The sequence below is a fragment of the Leopardus geoffroyi genome, chromosome E2 (assembly GCF_018350155.1).
Source record: "Leopardus geoffroyi isolate Oge1 chromosome E2, O.geoffroyi_Oge1_pat1.0, whole genome shotgun sequence".
Lineage (NCBI taxonomy): Eukaryota > Metazoa > Chordata > Mammalia > Carnivora > Felidae > Leopardus > Leopardus geoffroyi.
In genome coordinates, this window is record NC_059335.1 from 43,565,926 (window position 1) to 43,581,760 (window position 15,835).

At 50.2% G+C, this 15,835-nt stretch overlaps 2 protein-coding genes across 9 annotated transcripts in view; both read left to right on the forward strand.

Moving 5' to 3' along the window:
• The window catches only part of DUS2 (dihydrouridine synthase 2), a 51,053-nt gene extending 45,087 nt beyond the window's left edge, over positions 1-5,966 (forward strand). For all 4 annotated transcript variants that reach the window (XM_045443247.1, XM_045443248.1, XM_045443246.1 and 1 more), the window contains exons 12-16: positions 1,014-1,135; positions 2,660-2,809; positions 3,886-3,973; positions 5,115-5,188; positions 5,427-5,966. In XM_045443247.1, the coding sequence (XP_045299203.1) occupies positions 1,014-1,135; positions 2,660-2,809; positions 3,886-3,973; positions 5,115-5,188; positions 5,427-5,664 (672 nt within the window). In that variant the 3' untranslated portion in view covers positions 5,665-5,966. The remainder of the gene's footprint in view (positions 1-1,013; positions 1,136-2,659; positions 2,810-3,885; positions 3,974-5,114; positions 5,189-5,426) is intronic.
• A 4,796-nt stretch (positions 5,967-10,762) lies between these two features.
• The window catches only part of NFATC3 (nuclear factor of activated T cells 3), a 138,844-nt gene continuing 133,771 nt past the window's right edge, over positions 10,763-15,835 (forward strand). For 3 of the 5 annotated variants that reach the window (XM_045443234.1, XM_045443235.1, XM_045443233.1), the window contains exon 1: positions 11,319-11,759. In XM_045443234.1, the coding sequence (XP_045299190.1) occupies positions 11,657-11,759 (103 nt within the window). In that variant the 5' untranslated portion in view covers positions 11,319-11,656. Of the gene's footprint in view, positions 11,760-15,835 lie in introns of all 5 variants that reach the window. The other 2 variants (XM_045443231.1, XM_045443236.1) reach the window with 2 other exon arrangements.

Here is a 15,835-nt window from a genome sequence, read left to right on the forward strand (position 1 = left end):
AAGGTGATGTTGTCATTCTTGCTCAGTCCATCCTTTGGCAGCTTCTCAAGAGCTGTAGTCCTGAAGGAGGGGAGTGGCTTTCAAGCTTAGGCAGGGCTGCTGCTGGTCTAGTCAGGTGCCTTCTGACAAGCTGGATCAAGGCCTTGCCACCGGCTGGGGCTTTACCAACGTATCTCTGCTTTGTCCTCAGCATGTCATGGTACCTTCCCGGTTACTGAAGATACAGGCCTAGGTGGAGAGATTAGAAGAGTGTAGGGGGCGAAGGGTGGGAGGGTGTTCTAGAGGCTGGGGCACCCTCCACTCACTGCTTTTCTGTCTGCCCAGCCAGGCAGGCTTCTACTGGGTATCCCTGTGCAGTCAGCTTGCTTCCCGAGGCTGCATTTCTCAGTCTGTGGAGTAGGGGTAACAACTGCACCTCACGCTTGTGAAGCTCAGTGAAGTGACAAGTAACATGTGAACACGACTGGCACATTGTGCTGTGCCTTACCCATGGCGGGGGAGATTGGAGACAGGCTGTTCTCCCATCCAAGTACTAACCGGGCCCGACCCTGCTTAGCTTCCGAGATCAGACGAGATCGGGCGCGTTCAGGGTGGTATGGCCGTAGACTGGAGACAGGCTGTTCTACACTGTGTTTAGAGATAGAAGAATCTCACCCCTGTCCTGGTGCTGTTCCTGTCGCACCAGATTTTGACTTGCTCCTCCTCCCTGCCCTGGAATGGCAGCAGGTCCTCTGTGGTAGCCTATGGTGGCTGAAGCAGGAAGGAGTCCCCACACACCTGGACTTCTGTCAGGCTGTTCAGTAGAATATGCTCCTGACCCTCAGCTATGACTCTTGAGCGTTGTGCCACTAACAGGAGGAGTAAATGGCCAGGATGGAGGTGGCTTTTCTTATGAGGTCACACTACCTCATCTGCAAGCATACCTCTGATGCCCTCTTGGAGGCCCTTTCCCTGCCATAGCTCAGGCCTCAGAACCTGGGCAGCAAGTAGGCTCATGTTGGTTCTTCCCTCAGGCTGTGCAGTATGAAAACCACTACACCAACACCAAGTATTGCTTGTGCCAGATGCTACGAGAACAGTTGGAGTCGCCCCAGGGAAGGTTGCTCCATGCCGCCCAGTCTTCCCAGGAAATTTGGTGAGAGAGGCAATGGCTGTCCATAATTACTTGCAGACGTTGCCCAGACTTGACTATGAGCCCTAGTTGACTATCAGGGGACCAGGGATACAGCTTCTGGAGGTGGATGTACTGGAGTGGGGTGGTGATGCAGTTTTGCCTCACAGAATAGGATACTTAAGAAACCTTTGGAAATTTCCATCTCTGGACTGATCTCACAGCAGAATTTTGGGAACTAGAGTGCCAGTAGGATGGAGGAATCTGGGGACTGGGCTTGGGAATTCCTGGGGAGGAAGGGACTTTCACAGTAACAGATCTGTCACACACCAGGCCATCAAGACCCAATGGTCGGAATTGAGCCCCTGGCCTGAGCCTGTGCCCACACCCCATCACTTTGCAGTCTGGGAGGCTACCCCATGTAGCTCCAGTTCAGGTGGTTGACCTTTGGGGCCCCTCACAACGTGGCCTAGTACCTGTTCCTTTGGCTCCATATTTACCTATTTCCCCAGGCCCACACCTGTACTCAAACTGGGTCTTCTGCCTGAATGCTCTCTCCTCCTCATGTTGGCTGTCTGCTTCCTCCTTCCTCAAAGAAACTTTTCTTTTTTAATTAAAAAAATTTTTTAACGTTTATTATTTTTGAGAAAGAGAGACAGAGCATGAGCAGGGGAGGAGCAGAGAGAGAGGGAGACACAGAATCTGAAGCAGGCTTCAGGCTTCAAGCTGTCAGCACGGAGCCCGAAGTGTGGCTTGAACCCATGAAGTGTGAGATCACGACCTGAGCTGAAAGTCGGACACTTAACCGACTGAGCCACCCAGGTGCCCCATCAAAGAAACTTTTCTAAACCATGCTTGTGCCCAGGCACCCATCCTCACAAATACCCTCTGATCCTCAAGATGCTTCCTAGCAGGGAAAAGAGTTGCCAGAAGACTCTTCCCAACCCTGTGCTTGTGGTGTTGGTTCAGTCCCTATCCCACATAGCTTAACCAGGGTTGACTCAGGTGTCTAATGAGCTCAAGAGAAAGAGTATAATTTTGTAGCTCTTGATGGTACCTCAGTTTAGTCTAGGCCTAACTGCTTGTGGCTGGGGCAGGAAGTGGGGAACCACTTAGTGGTCGTGGCCTCTGTCTCTTTCTCCCTTGGGTCCACATGAGGATGAGGCTGTGCATAAGCCAGGCGCTTGTTCAGTGTAGGTCAGTTCACTCACTGTTGGCTAGGGTCACTTGCATGTGTTTTCTTCTTTGGAAGAGAGTCTGGGCTTAGGTGGTAGAGGTGACCTTTACAGCCTTTTCCACCCACCCCAGCTTGTCTTCCAGTGTCCACCCCCAGAGGCTCATATTCACTCTCTGCCAGTCCAGGCTGATCCCAGGGGTAGGTAGGAGGCACCCCCTGATGGCTAGATCTCAGTGGTGTTTTCATATATATGTGGGGCGGCGGTGGGGAGGAGGGGCATTTCTCAATGGCAAGGCCCTGGGCACCTGCAGTAGTTTCCTAGATGTTGATTCCACTAAAGGACTTACACTGCGTTGCTTATCCCTCCACAGTGAGGCCTTTGGCCTTGGTGCCTTTTATGAGGAGATGACACAAGAGCTGAATGCCCGGCGGGCTGAGTTCTTAGCCAGGACCCCAGAGGCAGCGGGGGAACCAGCTGAAGACACCTCTGGTATCATTAAGATGGCTGTCAAGTTTGACCGGTAGGTCTGCAGCTTGGCCTCAGCTTGGCTGGGGCCAGTGCCCTCAGCTGGCTGCTGTACATGGTTAATGCTAAGCTTAGGGACTACAAGTCTTCTGGGTTTGGATACTCGTTCTCATTTTTCAGTGTCCCAGAGATGGCATTTTGAGGAACACAGCCCCTGAAAAAGCCCAGGCAGCACTGTCAGGGGTGTGCATGTTGTCTCAAGTGTGACTAAACACCTTTTCTTTGATCCACCCCCTCCCACAACTTGGGATGGAGAACTTGTCTCCTGCTCTATGCTATTCCCCTGGCCCTGAGCATCTAGCTGCCTCCAAGGCAGTGGTACCCTCGCTCTCATCTGGCTGTGCAACCCCTGCCCATACCTACTGCCCCATACTCACTGCCCCATACCAGCCCTGTGGTTCCCTCTTTAGGCAGAAGTAGCCTCAAGATGATTATTCCTTCAGAGTGTGACTCAGCTTGGAGTAAGGTCCTCATCCTTGTCTTCTGCCATCTGGGATCTGAGCCTTTCTCAGGTCCCTGGGCCCATACTGGGAGCCAGTCTTGTCTGGAAGGGCTTGGGAGGAAGGAGTGTGGGCATAGTTGGTCAGTCATATCTGGGGAGAGCTCCTGGTGGGAAGTTGGAACATAGTGCCTCCCACTCTGTCACCCTATCACCGACTGGCTCTGACTCTGGAAATAAGAGTACACTGTGTCCAAGGCAGAAACAGATCATCTTGATACTCAGGGGACATGATAAGGGTGGGTAGTAAGCTAGATCCGAGACCGCTGTGTGGCCATCTATATTCCCAACCACCACCCACTCCCTCCTGTCTTGTTTTAAGAGGCAAACTGGACCTTCCTTTTTGGCTTTTGAAGGCTGTTTTCCAGGCTAGAGTTCAGAGTGCTGGGATTTCTCATCCTATCGCAATTCCTCAAGCATGCTGAAGCCCATCTTCCTTTTAGGCAGAACTGAGGCCCCACCCCACTGGTGGAACAGAAATGGGAGCTCAGGGGAATAAGTACAGAAATCCTGAGGCAGAAGCCTGGTGGTGATGGTGGGTGAGCCCTGACTCCTTCCTCTCCTTTTCCCAGGAGGGCATACTCACCCCAGATCACCCCCAAGATGTGCCTGCTGGAGTGGTGCCGGAGGGAGAAGTTGGCGCAGCCTGTGTATGACACGGTGAGGTCCTGCACCTGGCCCTAGAGTGCTCCCACGGCCGATGTCATCACCCCCAACACACTCATAGCCTGTACCCTGAACCCAAGACTACTTGGCTGGAGCCTGGCTTTGTCTTCCGTGGGCTTGCAATATGCATTGGTTGCTGGCGGCCAGACCAGTTGCTGATATGATAGCCCCTTCTCTGTGTCAGTGGGCCTGTTGTCTAATTCTGGCCACTTTCATAACACTGAACTTGAGGCCTATGTAAGGGGTTGCTTGGGCCAGTCCCTGCCAGTGGTGTTGCTTAGACAAGGGAGACTTCTCTGGAAAGGGCCTATTGGCTTACTTAGGAAGAATGCTCAAACCTAAAAGTTAGACATGTTTTTGGACCAGGCCTTAGCCACTGGGGCACAGAATTGGGCCCCAGACTTGAGGCCCCTTGGTGGAAACTTTAAGACAGTCTTGCTTCACCTCCTCTGGTCCCCACGGCCATGTCTTATTTAAGCTGCACTGTCTCTTCTGGACTGACCTTCTGACCTCTAAACTTGTACCTTCTGGGACTTGTGTCCCCCTCTCCCAGAGTGAGTTTTCCAAAGCGAATCTGACCTCTGCCTCCCTGCTCAAGTCCTCATCCTCTCCCCAGTGCCTTTGGGATCAAGCTCCAGCACCTCAACACAGAGCACAGGGCCCCCCCACATGCCTTTCTGCTTCATGTCTCATCCACTCTGCTCTCTGTCCAGCCACATCATCTGGTCACTCTGCCAAGTGTACCTTCTCTGCCACATCCTTGCCGCCTCTTACCCCTTTGCCATCTGGTGAACTCCTCCTCATTTTGGGTGACCTAGCCCATCCAGATGTCAGTAGAAGCAGGATCCATAGTCACGCGCAGCTAAGGGCTCTGATGGCCCTTTGCTTAGGTCCCTGATTGAACTCCTGAAATACTGGAATGTCGTTACCTGTTTGTGTATCTGTCTTTCTTCCCTGGCAGATGCCCAGGCACTTCTGCTAGGGAGGAGCATGTGATATAAGTAGCCTTCATTTAACTTAGGTGGGAAGTACTTCCTTTATCTGCCTTCCTTGTGATCCTGGCAGGTGAGCCCCAGGGCTCATTCCTCTTGTCCCCATGTAGCCATCCCTGTTGCCTTTGCTCTCTTTGCACCAGGTTCAGCGCCCCCTGGATCGCCTCTTCTGCTCTGTTGTGACTGTTGCTGAGCAAAAGTACCAGTCCACCTTGTGGTGAGTTTCCTCATCAGTGGGCTTGGGGCTTGGGATGAGGGGCCTATACCCAACATTGATGTAAGAGGGTTTGGGGAGGATGGTGTACCTGGGCAGTGGCATCCCTGGGTAATGACCCCTTCCTCAGTTTTGTCAGAATCTTTGTCAAGGGTGTGTAGAGTCAGGCCTTTCCAGCCTCTAGTCCTGGAGCCAACCTGCCTGTCTACCTGCCTTATTGTCCCATACCTCATCTGCCCAGGGACAAGTCTAAGAAATTGGCAGAGCAGGCTGCGGCCATCGTCTGTCTGCGGAGCCGGGGCCTCCCTGAAGGTCGGCTGGGTGAAGAGAGCCCCTCCTTGCACAAGCGCAAGCGGGAAGCCCCTGACCAAGATCCTGGGGGTCCCAGAGCTCAGGAGCCAGCAGTGCCTGGGAAGCTGTGCAAGAAGCCCTTTGTGGCCTTGGGAAGTGGTGAAGAGAGCCCCCTGGAAGGCTGGTGACCATTGTCCCTACCTTGGCCATCCCCCTTAGGGGCCTGGCCGTAAGTTGGCTGTGGGTGCAAAGCATGAACCTGATGCCATTGGACAAATTGCTGACTGTTCCTGGCAGGAGTTAAGAGGTCCTGGCCTGGTCCATCAGCCTGAACCAAAGGGTTCCTAGGGTGCACATCTTCTTTGGTGGATCTGAGTAACAGGGCCAAGTTCCTAGTGACCTCAGTATTTTCTTTGAAAACAGGAACTTTTTGGGTGGCACCTCCTCAACTTGACATTGGTACAGTGCAATAAAGACACCTCTACCCTTACCCATGGCTACTTGCTTCAGCCCTGGGCATTGTCACACACAGACTCATGGCCTGGCATAATTATTTCACTCCCACCCTCTGTGCAGAGCTAGAGCTTCCAACAACATATCCCCTACCCATCCTTATGGATCTGGTTGGAAGTAGGGGGTTGGGTGTATCCTTTAATGCTCATTGGACTTGGGCTGAGCCAGAAAGGCCCAAGAAGCCCATTCTACTGATGGCAAACCTGAGGTACTGCCCATCAACTGACTTTCTTGATGAGAGGTGCTATAGAATCTGGGGAACAGTTAGGGTATCTGGTACCCTAGTGAGGGACCAGCTCAGATACGTTGGGCAGGTCCTGGGTCTGACCCCCAGCTGGCTGGAGTTCAGACCTGCTGAGGTGTCTGCTCTGGGTAGGGGACACTGAGAACACAGGTTGCTGATGCCAGCAGTTTGGGTCCCTTAAAATTGTCCACCCACGCCGCTGCTTGCCCCCAGCCCCCACTATCCCACTTGGGCCGGAAGGAAGTGGCAGATTCTCTTTAATTTCCTCCTGGCAGTGAGAAGCAAACAAACGGCTACCACATCTCATGGGGCCTCCCCCTCTTACTGGGAGGGGCGTTCTGACCAAAGGTCCCTGCCCTGCACCACCCCCGCTTCCTCCACTGTAAACACACTACTTCTCCTCCCCTTTTCCAAGTGCTGTAGGGAGGGGCATTCCCCTCTAGGCCAAGGCCATGTTTCTCCCATGTCTCTAGGGTCAGGCCCCTATGCCAGCCAGCAGCCCCTGGCCCTGGTGGCCTGGGATCAGGCGGCGATGCCTCTGTTTCAGTCCTGGAGCTGCACCTGTCTGTACACTTGTTCCTCTGTATGCAGATAAGGATACTGCACTACCAGCTGCCTCCCAGAGCCCATTGCTGTCTGACCTTGGGCAAGTCACTTCTAGTTCTCTTTGGGCCTAAGGGCCCTCTCTGAGAGGGAGATCAGCTGCTCTGCCTGCATGAGGCTGACTGGAGGATAAATAGGCCTATGATAGGGCACTCTGTGGCTAATGGGGTCACTCTATGCTGGGGATGCCCTAGCTTCCCAGACCAGTGTTCCAAGAGAAGGAGCCCCACCCAGGAGACAGACTGAGGCTTGTTGCAGTCTTAACCATCAAGCTTTAGGCACAGTTTCTGACTTTTCTCACAAACTATCTCAGTTAAAATGCCCCTTGGTCTTTCCTCATATCCCAACTGGAACAGGGCAGACAGAGAGGCCCCAGTGGACCCCCAGGCATCCTGAGCTAGTCAGAGCTTATGGAAGGATCCTATGGGAGCCAAATACCAAGTCTTAAGATCCATTTTTCCTGTGGGGTTGGACTGTACCCTCAGGCCTCTTCCACCAGTGTAGTTTCCCTGGGGAAGCCCCTTCTTTGGTGCGTCAGGTTTATTTCTGGGCTATGGAGAAGGAGAGGTGAGGTAGAGGTCAGCTGTTAAGATAGAGGCTGGAGTATGGGGACTTAGAGGGCCCAGGAAAAGCACTGGGGAGAGGGGCATTCACAGGGGAGCAGGTGAGGGAGGGGCTAGTGTATGTTCCATAACTGAGGATGTCTGGCAAAGTTCCTGGTTGAATATGTTGGCTCTCAAATGGTCTCATCTTAGCATACCTCAATGATGCCTGCCATGGTCTCACAGTGACCTTCCCAAGGTCTGGGACCAATTGGGAGGGCCCAGTTGGGTCTGAAAGCTCCACTTAATTGTTCTCACCATGCCCACCTTAAACTAAGGCCATTTAGATGCCCAAACCTCTCTCTGGGCTAGTGTCCACAACACGTAGTCATCCACTCCAGCCACCTAGATTGAGGACTTGCTCTTAGCTCATCACATTTTGGGGACACATGAGAAGGAGGGATGAATAAAGCTGGAGAGGGTGGCGCATCTTCCAAAGGTCACAGCAAGAAGACAACTTTGTGCAAAGACGAGTGGGGAATCTTGGGGCGCCTGAGTGGCTCAGTCAAGTGAGTGTCTGACTCTTGATTTTGGCTCAGGTCATGATCCCAGGGTCATGGTATTGAGACCCATGCTGGGCTCTGCACTGAGTGTAGAGCCTGCTTGGGATCCTCTCTCTCTCTCTCTCTCTCTCTCTCTCTCCCCCCCCTCTCCCTCCCTCTGCCCCTCTCCCCAGCTCATGCTCTCTCTCTCAAAGAAAGAGAGAGGAAGAAAGAAAGAAAGAAAAAAAGAAAGAAAGAAAAAGAAAGAAAATGTAAAAAGATGAGTGGGGAATCTCTTAACCCTCCAGCCCTGCACACTTAGTTCCTTCCAAGTGTCAGTCCTGTTCAGAATTCTTCCATGGCTCTCCACTCCCCTCTGGATCAAGTCCAAACTCCTCAGCCTGGCATCTGAGGACAAAATGCTGACCCTGTCTTCTCAGCACCCTGTGCTGACTTCAGCAAACAACTTTGGTCAATTGTAGTTGGCTGGTATTGCCTCTGCCCAGATTGAGAGCTGCTCAAGGGCAGTCCTCGTGTTCCCTATGGCCAGCCTCAGCATGGGAGTAGGGAACAGGCACAAAAGAAGACTCAAATAAGCTTATTGCATGGGATATGTGGCATAGAAAGAACTTTTCTAAACTCTGACTTTCCTCCAAAGCTCCTATTTTCCCTAATGTGGAACAAAAGGGGTTGGGCTGGGCCCTGCCGGGCTAAGCTGTACCATCCCATGGCTCAGAGGCCATGGGAGAGCCTTCAGCAGTGGGGTTCAGGTCCAGGCCTATGGCAGCTGATGAAAGTAATGGCTTTTCTTAAGTCTCAGGCCTGGCCGGAATTCACAGAGGAGGAAGAAGGGGGTGAATAGCAATCCCCATAGTCCTTGTCCACCAGTCAGGAGTCCCATTGCACTGGTCCCCTGGCCTCCTGGTTCACAGCGCCCTCAGAAGGCTGGAGGCAGGTCAGATGACCTCTTACCATCTAAAAGAGCTTTTGAGCTGGACTGAGGAAGAGCTGGCCTGAGGAAGAGCTGATAGGGAGGCCTTGGCTGAGGAAAAGGAGTGGAGAGAGTTCAGGTATTGGTGTGAGTGAGTGGGGTAGACCTCTGTCCCACCTTGCAGAGCTCTAAGCCATTGCTGCTTTTCTTACAAAGATGGTGACACTTTTCCTACAGTCAGTGCCTACTGATGCTCTAGCCCTTATCAATCTAGGTTAGAGTTCTGTTTTCTCCAGCCCATAAGCCTTCCCAGGAAATGACCCCTTCTAAGTGTTCTCCAGGTGCACAGTGGCTGGGAATACAGATGAGTAAAACAGACACACAGATGGATGCTTTGGTGAATTGTTCAAACCATCTCCAGCTTCTTTGGTCCCTTCCCGGTGGTAGGGCTGATAGGTCCAGGGTCTCCCTCTTGCACTCTCTGTGGCCTGGCTAGCTGGGTCCCTTGTTTGGAGGGCAGAGGGGCTAGGTAAAGACCATTTTCTCAATCCAGATGATAAATAACCTGGAAAGTATGTTGGGGGGAGTTCGGGGGTGGTGATGGACAAGACATCCTGAAATTGCTCATTAGGAGGGTACCACCCACACAATGCCATTGGCTCCCTCTCCTTGACCTGTTATTTTCTTCTACCCCTAATTTCACCCTCCCCCAGTACAACTCAGTAATTCATCCAAAATTCTGAATATGTTAAGTTCCTTGCTCTAAACCCTTCTATGGCTCCCTGCTTCCCTCAGGATAAAATCTAGGTACTTTGTAGTGGCCTGCAGCACTCTGCCCATTCATCTGGCCTTATCTTTGGCTTCTGCTCACTGCAGGTGCTTTCTGATTTCTAAGTTTTTGGCAATCTGTTTTCTGTCTGGAACCATCTTCCTCACTTCTTGGCCATCTTTCCAATTCCTACTTAGTCCTGTGGAGGCCCTGTAACCCCAGTGGAATTATGAACCTTCTTGGAGATCCTGGCACAAGCCTAATCTCTTCACACAGTGATTATAGATTTGCTGTTCTCTCCCCCTCTCCTGAAGGGAGACTAATTTATCTCTGCTTTCCTAGGTTCAGCACAGGTATGGGTACAGAGCACTCAGCAGGAAAAGTTTTCTGTCCAATCCAAGATGAACATTTTATCTGCTCTGGACATTACCTGTCCTCCTGACTTGAGGCCTAGTTAGGCCTTCCCTAGGGCTCCCTGGTAGCTCAGGTATCAGTCCATATATTGAAACCTTTCTGCAAAGCACTCCACTTTGCCCTCTTCTCCTTTTTGTGGGAGAGCTCCTGGGCCTTTGCACCTGCACCCAAGGCTGAGACCTAGTGCCCTGAGTTCCTACGCAACATGCTTCTATTGATACTGTGCCCTTTGGGGCCTAGAGCCAGGGAAGTAGGTCACCGCTCCTTCTCCCAATTCTCGAGCTCCCAGTCCACCCTGCCTCTTGGAGTCCTAAGTAAACAATCCAGGCTCAGCGTCCCCTTGCACAGCTTCCACCCCAAGCCCAGGAGGAGGCGTCTTGGGTCTCAAGGGAAGACAGTCTCGCTGGGGAGGAACCAAGAGCGCAAAACAGTTCTGCAGACAGTGTCACTTCCTCTCCACTAACAAACCACTCATTTTGGGTATCGGGCCCTCCTTTCACGGATGTGCACCGGGATGCTGAGGTCTCCGAGCCCGTGAGTGGTGCGAGTTCACGACGGGCTTTCTGGTTCAGTCGGCTTACAGCAACGGGCAGACTTTGCCCATGGGGCTCTGCCGAGTCCTCTAACGCGCTGGCTGTCCTCCAGGGAGTAGTTGCCCGCTAGCCGACGCGGACAAAGGCGCCGCTACCGGGAGCGGGCCCCGCCCCGAAGGGGTGGATCTGCCTCGTTGAGGAGCAGAGACTCCGGACTCCTCGCGCAGCTCAGGTCTCCTCGGACTCCGCCCCAACCGAGCTGGAAGCTCAGCGGGCCTCACCCCAGGCTCCGCCATTAGGGTTGGGGTGGCGGGATGAGAGTGTGAGTGGCGTTCACGTAGTACCCCTCCGGGGCCCTGACACCTTCCCCAAACCCAGCCATTAGAGTAACATTTCAGCCGCCCTTCACCGAAGCCATAACCATATTCGACGTGAGCTCTGCCCAGTAAGGAATGGGATCTTCAATTGGCGAGTGGATTGGATTGCATTCAATCCAATAACAGAGGGCTATCCGCCTCACACGCGGGTGTAGGGCCCTGGTTTAGAAGTTGAGGAAAGGATAGCGGCCGAACTACAACTCCCAAGAGATACTGGGGTTATCCAGCTCTCCTTATGCACGTGACTTCCTTCTCCCGGAGAGGGAATCACGCGGTAGGCCGTTGATGGGGCGGGGCCATTGGGCTAGCAGGGGCGCTAGTGGCCTATGCGCAGCACGCTCTGATGGGCGCGCGGTAGGGGGCGGGGTTAGTCGTGCAGCCCTGCGCGGCAGCGCGCTGGCTGAGGCGGCTGTTGGGGGGCGGGGAATATCAGCTAAGGCGACCGTGGCGGCTTAGGCGACCGTGGCGGCTTAGGCACCAGCGACGGGTTGTGACGGCGGCTCCTGGTGCGGCTCGGCGCGCGGCCAGCTCTCAAGTTCGGAACGGAACGCTCGGTGTCACGGTCCCTGCCCGGAAACTTTGCCGCGGAGCCGCGACCTCCTGGCCCGAGCGGCCGGGCATGAAGCGGCGCTGAGGAGCTGCCGCCGCCGCTGCCGCCGCCTCCGTCGCCGCCGCCGCCAGAGGAGGAGCCGCAGCACCCTGGGCCACGCCGATGACTACTGCAAACTGTGGCGCCCACGACGAGCTCGACTTCAAACTCGTCTTTGGCGAGGACGGGGCGCCGGCGCCGCCGTCCTCGGGCTCGCGGCCTGCAGGTGGGTGCCGGGCGGGGCGGGACCGAAAAGCGTCTCCTCTCCTCGTTCGCAAGAGCTCGCCGCTTCCCTGGTGGCTTGGTTGTCTGGGGCTTAGTAATATCGTGTGTGTGTGTGTGTGTGTGTGTGCGCGCGCGCGATGAGCGAAGAGCGTATTTGTGGGTGTGGGTGTGGGTGTTAGTGTGTGTTTGTGCTTGCGGTGAATGAAGAGCAGTTTTAAATCGCTTGAAGAGTTGTGTGGGTCGCAGCGACGTGGAAGTGGCCGCGGGCTTGGCTGGATGCGAACTAGTGGGGAACTCGACTCCGGGACTCCTATGGCCAGTGGACGCCTGCGGTTTGGAGGCTGAGGGTCGGGGCCGCTGCCCAAGTGGTGTCTGCTTGTCGTTGCTTTGCCAGCGTGGTGCGGAGAAAAAGCTGACCCTGTGAAGTGTAAGCGCACTTAACTTTTCATCTTTCCTAGGTTTTTAATATTTTTTGTTTTAAAGATGCACATTCTTGAGGTGTAAGAGTTCTCTGAAATTCGTGCACATGTCTGTTTAAATCTGCTTTCTTAGAGTAATGCCATCGTGTTAACACTTGGGCAAGTTTATGGCCCACATTTAATTCGAAGTGTAACTATAACGGGTCTTTTCTGAAAACTACATTTCTTGAGCAGAGTGTTTTGAAACATTAAGAAAAGTGGGGTGCCCTGTGCATAATTCTAGAAAGTTCTGGGAGTCAGTTTTTATTTTAATTAAAAGCCCACCTCAGAAGATGTTATAAAGGAGGTCGTGAATTGGGAAGGTTGAACACCGTAATGCTTGGAGGTCAGACCAATCAGGAAATAGAAACAGGATGGCTGGGGACTTAGAGCTCTCCTGTGACCTGGTTTGGAATACTGTGGTTCATTAAGTTCAGTTTCCCTATTTCATATGTAGACGAACTTCAAAAGAGATGGATAAGATTAATCCTTATTCTTTCTGGGTATTAGTTGAGTTACTTCATGATGTTCACTAGACTGTTCAGTAGAGTTGCAATGAATAACATGCCTAAACGTGAGGCTTAAGGATTCTCTGGATGGTATTGTCTTATTAGTCCTTTTAGTCTTCATATGTTGTCTTTTTAGCATAATTATTTCAGCAAAATACATTTATTTCAATTCCACTGACATTACTTGAGCACCTTGTATGTTGAAGATACTGTTAGGTATTTTGTAGTGTTATGATGGGTGCAAAAAAGGACTGAAGGGCCCTCAAGGAGCTTGGGAAATGGGAGAGGGACATATAACCCAAGTAATTCTGCTTCCAGGCAGACTGAATGGTGGTGTGTGTTATAACATAGGCACAAATGGGAAAGTGACATGTGTGGAGAGTAGTGGCACTGAATTATGTGTTTAGGTTATTGAGATTTAACAAAGTAAAAACTTGTTTTAATGAGTATTTTTATTATAAGAAAATAAATAGTTGATGTCTGCAAACTTTTACTGAGGACAGATGTGATTAGAGAATGCTGTAAAGCAAATTCATGATCAATAACGTAGTATTCTCATGTAAGTAGGAATTGTATGTACATCCAAAGTATTGGACAGCATTTAAAGCTATGAAAACAGCTTTTTAAGAGATTACTTTTGCCATAAAACTCTCCAAACCATTTCGGTATTAAAATGGGTCTAGTAGGTGTTAAGGTTTGAAACTTGACTTGTAACTGAAATTCCCAAATTTAAACTTGAATAGTTTCATTTGACAAAAAGTCCACTTTAAAATATTATGGCAGCTGTTTTTAAGTGTTCTTTCTTCTTCAAATTAAGATGAAATATACATGACATAACCATTTTAAAGTGAGCAATTCAGTGACATTTAGTGCATTGACAGTGTTGTGCAACCACTTCTATTAGGTTCCAAAACATTTCCATCACTCCTGAAGGAAATCCCAAACCTATTTAAGTAGTTGCTCCTCATTCTCCTTTGTCCCTTCCTAGTCCCTGGCTTCCCAGTCCCTAATATGGGATTTGTTTGTATGGATTTACCAATTCTGGATATTTCATGCAAATGGAATCATACAAATGTGGGCTTTTGTGTCTGGCTTCTTTCACTTAGCGTAGTATTTCATGGGTCATGCATGTTGTAGAATACAGCAGTACTTCATTCCTTTTTATGGCCGAATATTTTATATATACCTCACTTTATCCATTCATCCATTGATGGGCATTTGGGCTGTTTCTATCCTTCGGTTATCTTGACTAGTGCTGCTTTGAACACGTAGCAGCTAAGTTAAAAATTCTGCTGGGCAGGATGTTTTGTATATTCAAAACTACTTGTTTGCAAAAATTAGTTTTCATTTTATTTTATTTTTTAAAATTTATTCTTAAAAAATTTTTTTTTAATCTTTATTTTTGAGAGAGAGAGACAGCGTGTGAGCAGGGGAGGAGCAGAGAGAGAGGGAGACACAGAATCTGAAGCAGGCTCCAGGCTCTGAGCTGTCAGTAGTTCGCGAGTTCGAGTCCTGAGTCAGACTCTGTGCTGACAGCTCAGAGCCTGACTCAGGGCTCGAACTCACGAACTGTGAGATCATGACCTGAGCTGAAGTCAGACATTCAACCAATTGAGCCACCCAGGCGCCCCAAAATTTATTCTTAATTTACTTATTTATCTTTAGAAAGGGGGAGGGTAGCGGGAGAGAGAGAGAGAGAGAGGGAGGGAGAATCCCAAGCAGGCTCCACACTATTAGCATGGAGCCTGACACAAAACTTGAACTCTTGAAGCAGGAGATCATGACCTGAGCTGAAATCAAGAGTCATTTGCTTAACCGACTGAGCCATCCAGGAGCCCCACGTTTTCATTTTAATAAGCATAATTAGAGTGTGTAGTTTGAAGGAACTAAGTGGATTAACTGACATGCTTTTAGGATGATAATATGCAGTACTGTGGGCCATGAGAATAAAATTGCTTGGTAGAATTCAGATCAATGTTGGGTTATATCAGTGTGTTTACTTGTTTTTGGATTCTTTTCCTTACTGGATTGAAAGTTCCATGAAGGCAGGGATAGTGTCTGTATCTTGTTCATAGTTGTATGATCGGTGCCTAGCACAATGCCTTTATCATAAGAGTGGGCACCCAGTATTTGTTGAATTAATAAATACTCCTTAAGTTTTGAGTCATTGCTCACTTTTTTTTTGTGGTAGAGGAAGTTAATGAGACTTGTTTCAATTCTTTGGCTTTTATCAGTCAGTTCCATAAGACAGTACATCTTGGTAATTTTGGCAGCAGGTTTTCCATCTGTCTGAGGGTGTAAGAGTCCTTGTATCACCTCTAACTTTCCATACAGAAGACTTTTGAAAAATATTTGGTGGAGAGGATAGTGGACAGGAACTGAGGACAAGCTAAGGGGCCGAATTAGTAAATGTCCTAAGAGCAAGCTTATTAAAAGTACACATTAGATGATTTGATACTTGATAATGTTGGATACATTTATGATTGACTTTTTAAAAAAAATGCTTGTTTAGTTTTGAGAGAGAGAGCAAGGGGGTAGGGGCAGAGAGAGAGAGAAGAGAGAGAGAGTAGAGAGAGAGAGAGAAGAGAGAGATTAAGACCCTGGAGTCCTTAGCCTTTTTCTTTCTCTCTCTCTCTCTTTTTTAATATGAGGTCAGTGCTAGTTTTAATTTTTCCAGTTAAAAATGAGTCAGGGTGCCTGGGTGGCTCAGATGGTAAGCATCCGACTTCGACTCAGGTCATGATCTCAACATTTCCAAGTTTGAGCCTTACATCAGGTTCTGTGCTGACAGGTGAACCTGGACCCTGCTTCGGATTCTTGTCTCCCTCTCTCTCTGCTCCTCCCCTGCTTGTGCTCTGTCTCTCTCTCTCTCTCTCTCTCTCAAAAATAAACATTAAAAAAAAAAATATATATATATATAAATGAATCAAACTATTTTAAGTTTTTTCTTAATAACCTAGCTTCAAAATGAAGACATACTTCAATAGTAAATAGAGAATTTTAAATTGATAAGTGTTTCATGTATTTCACTAGCATTATTTGCCATTATAAAGGGCAGCCTCTGGTGCTTTATGTATGTATGTATGTATGTATGTATGTATGTATGTATG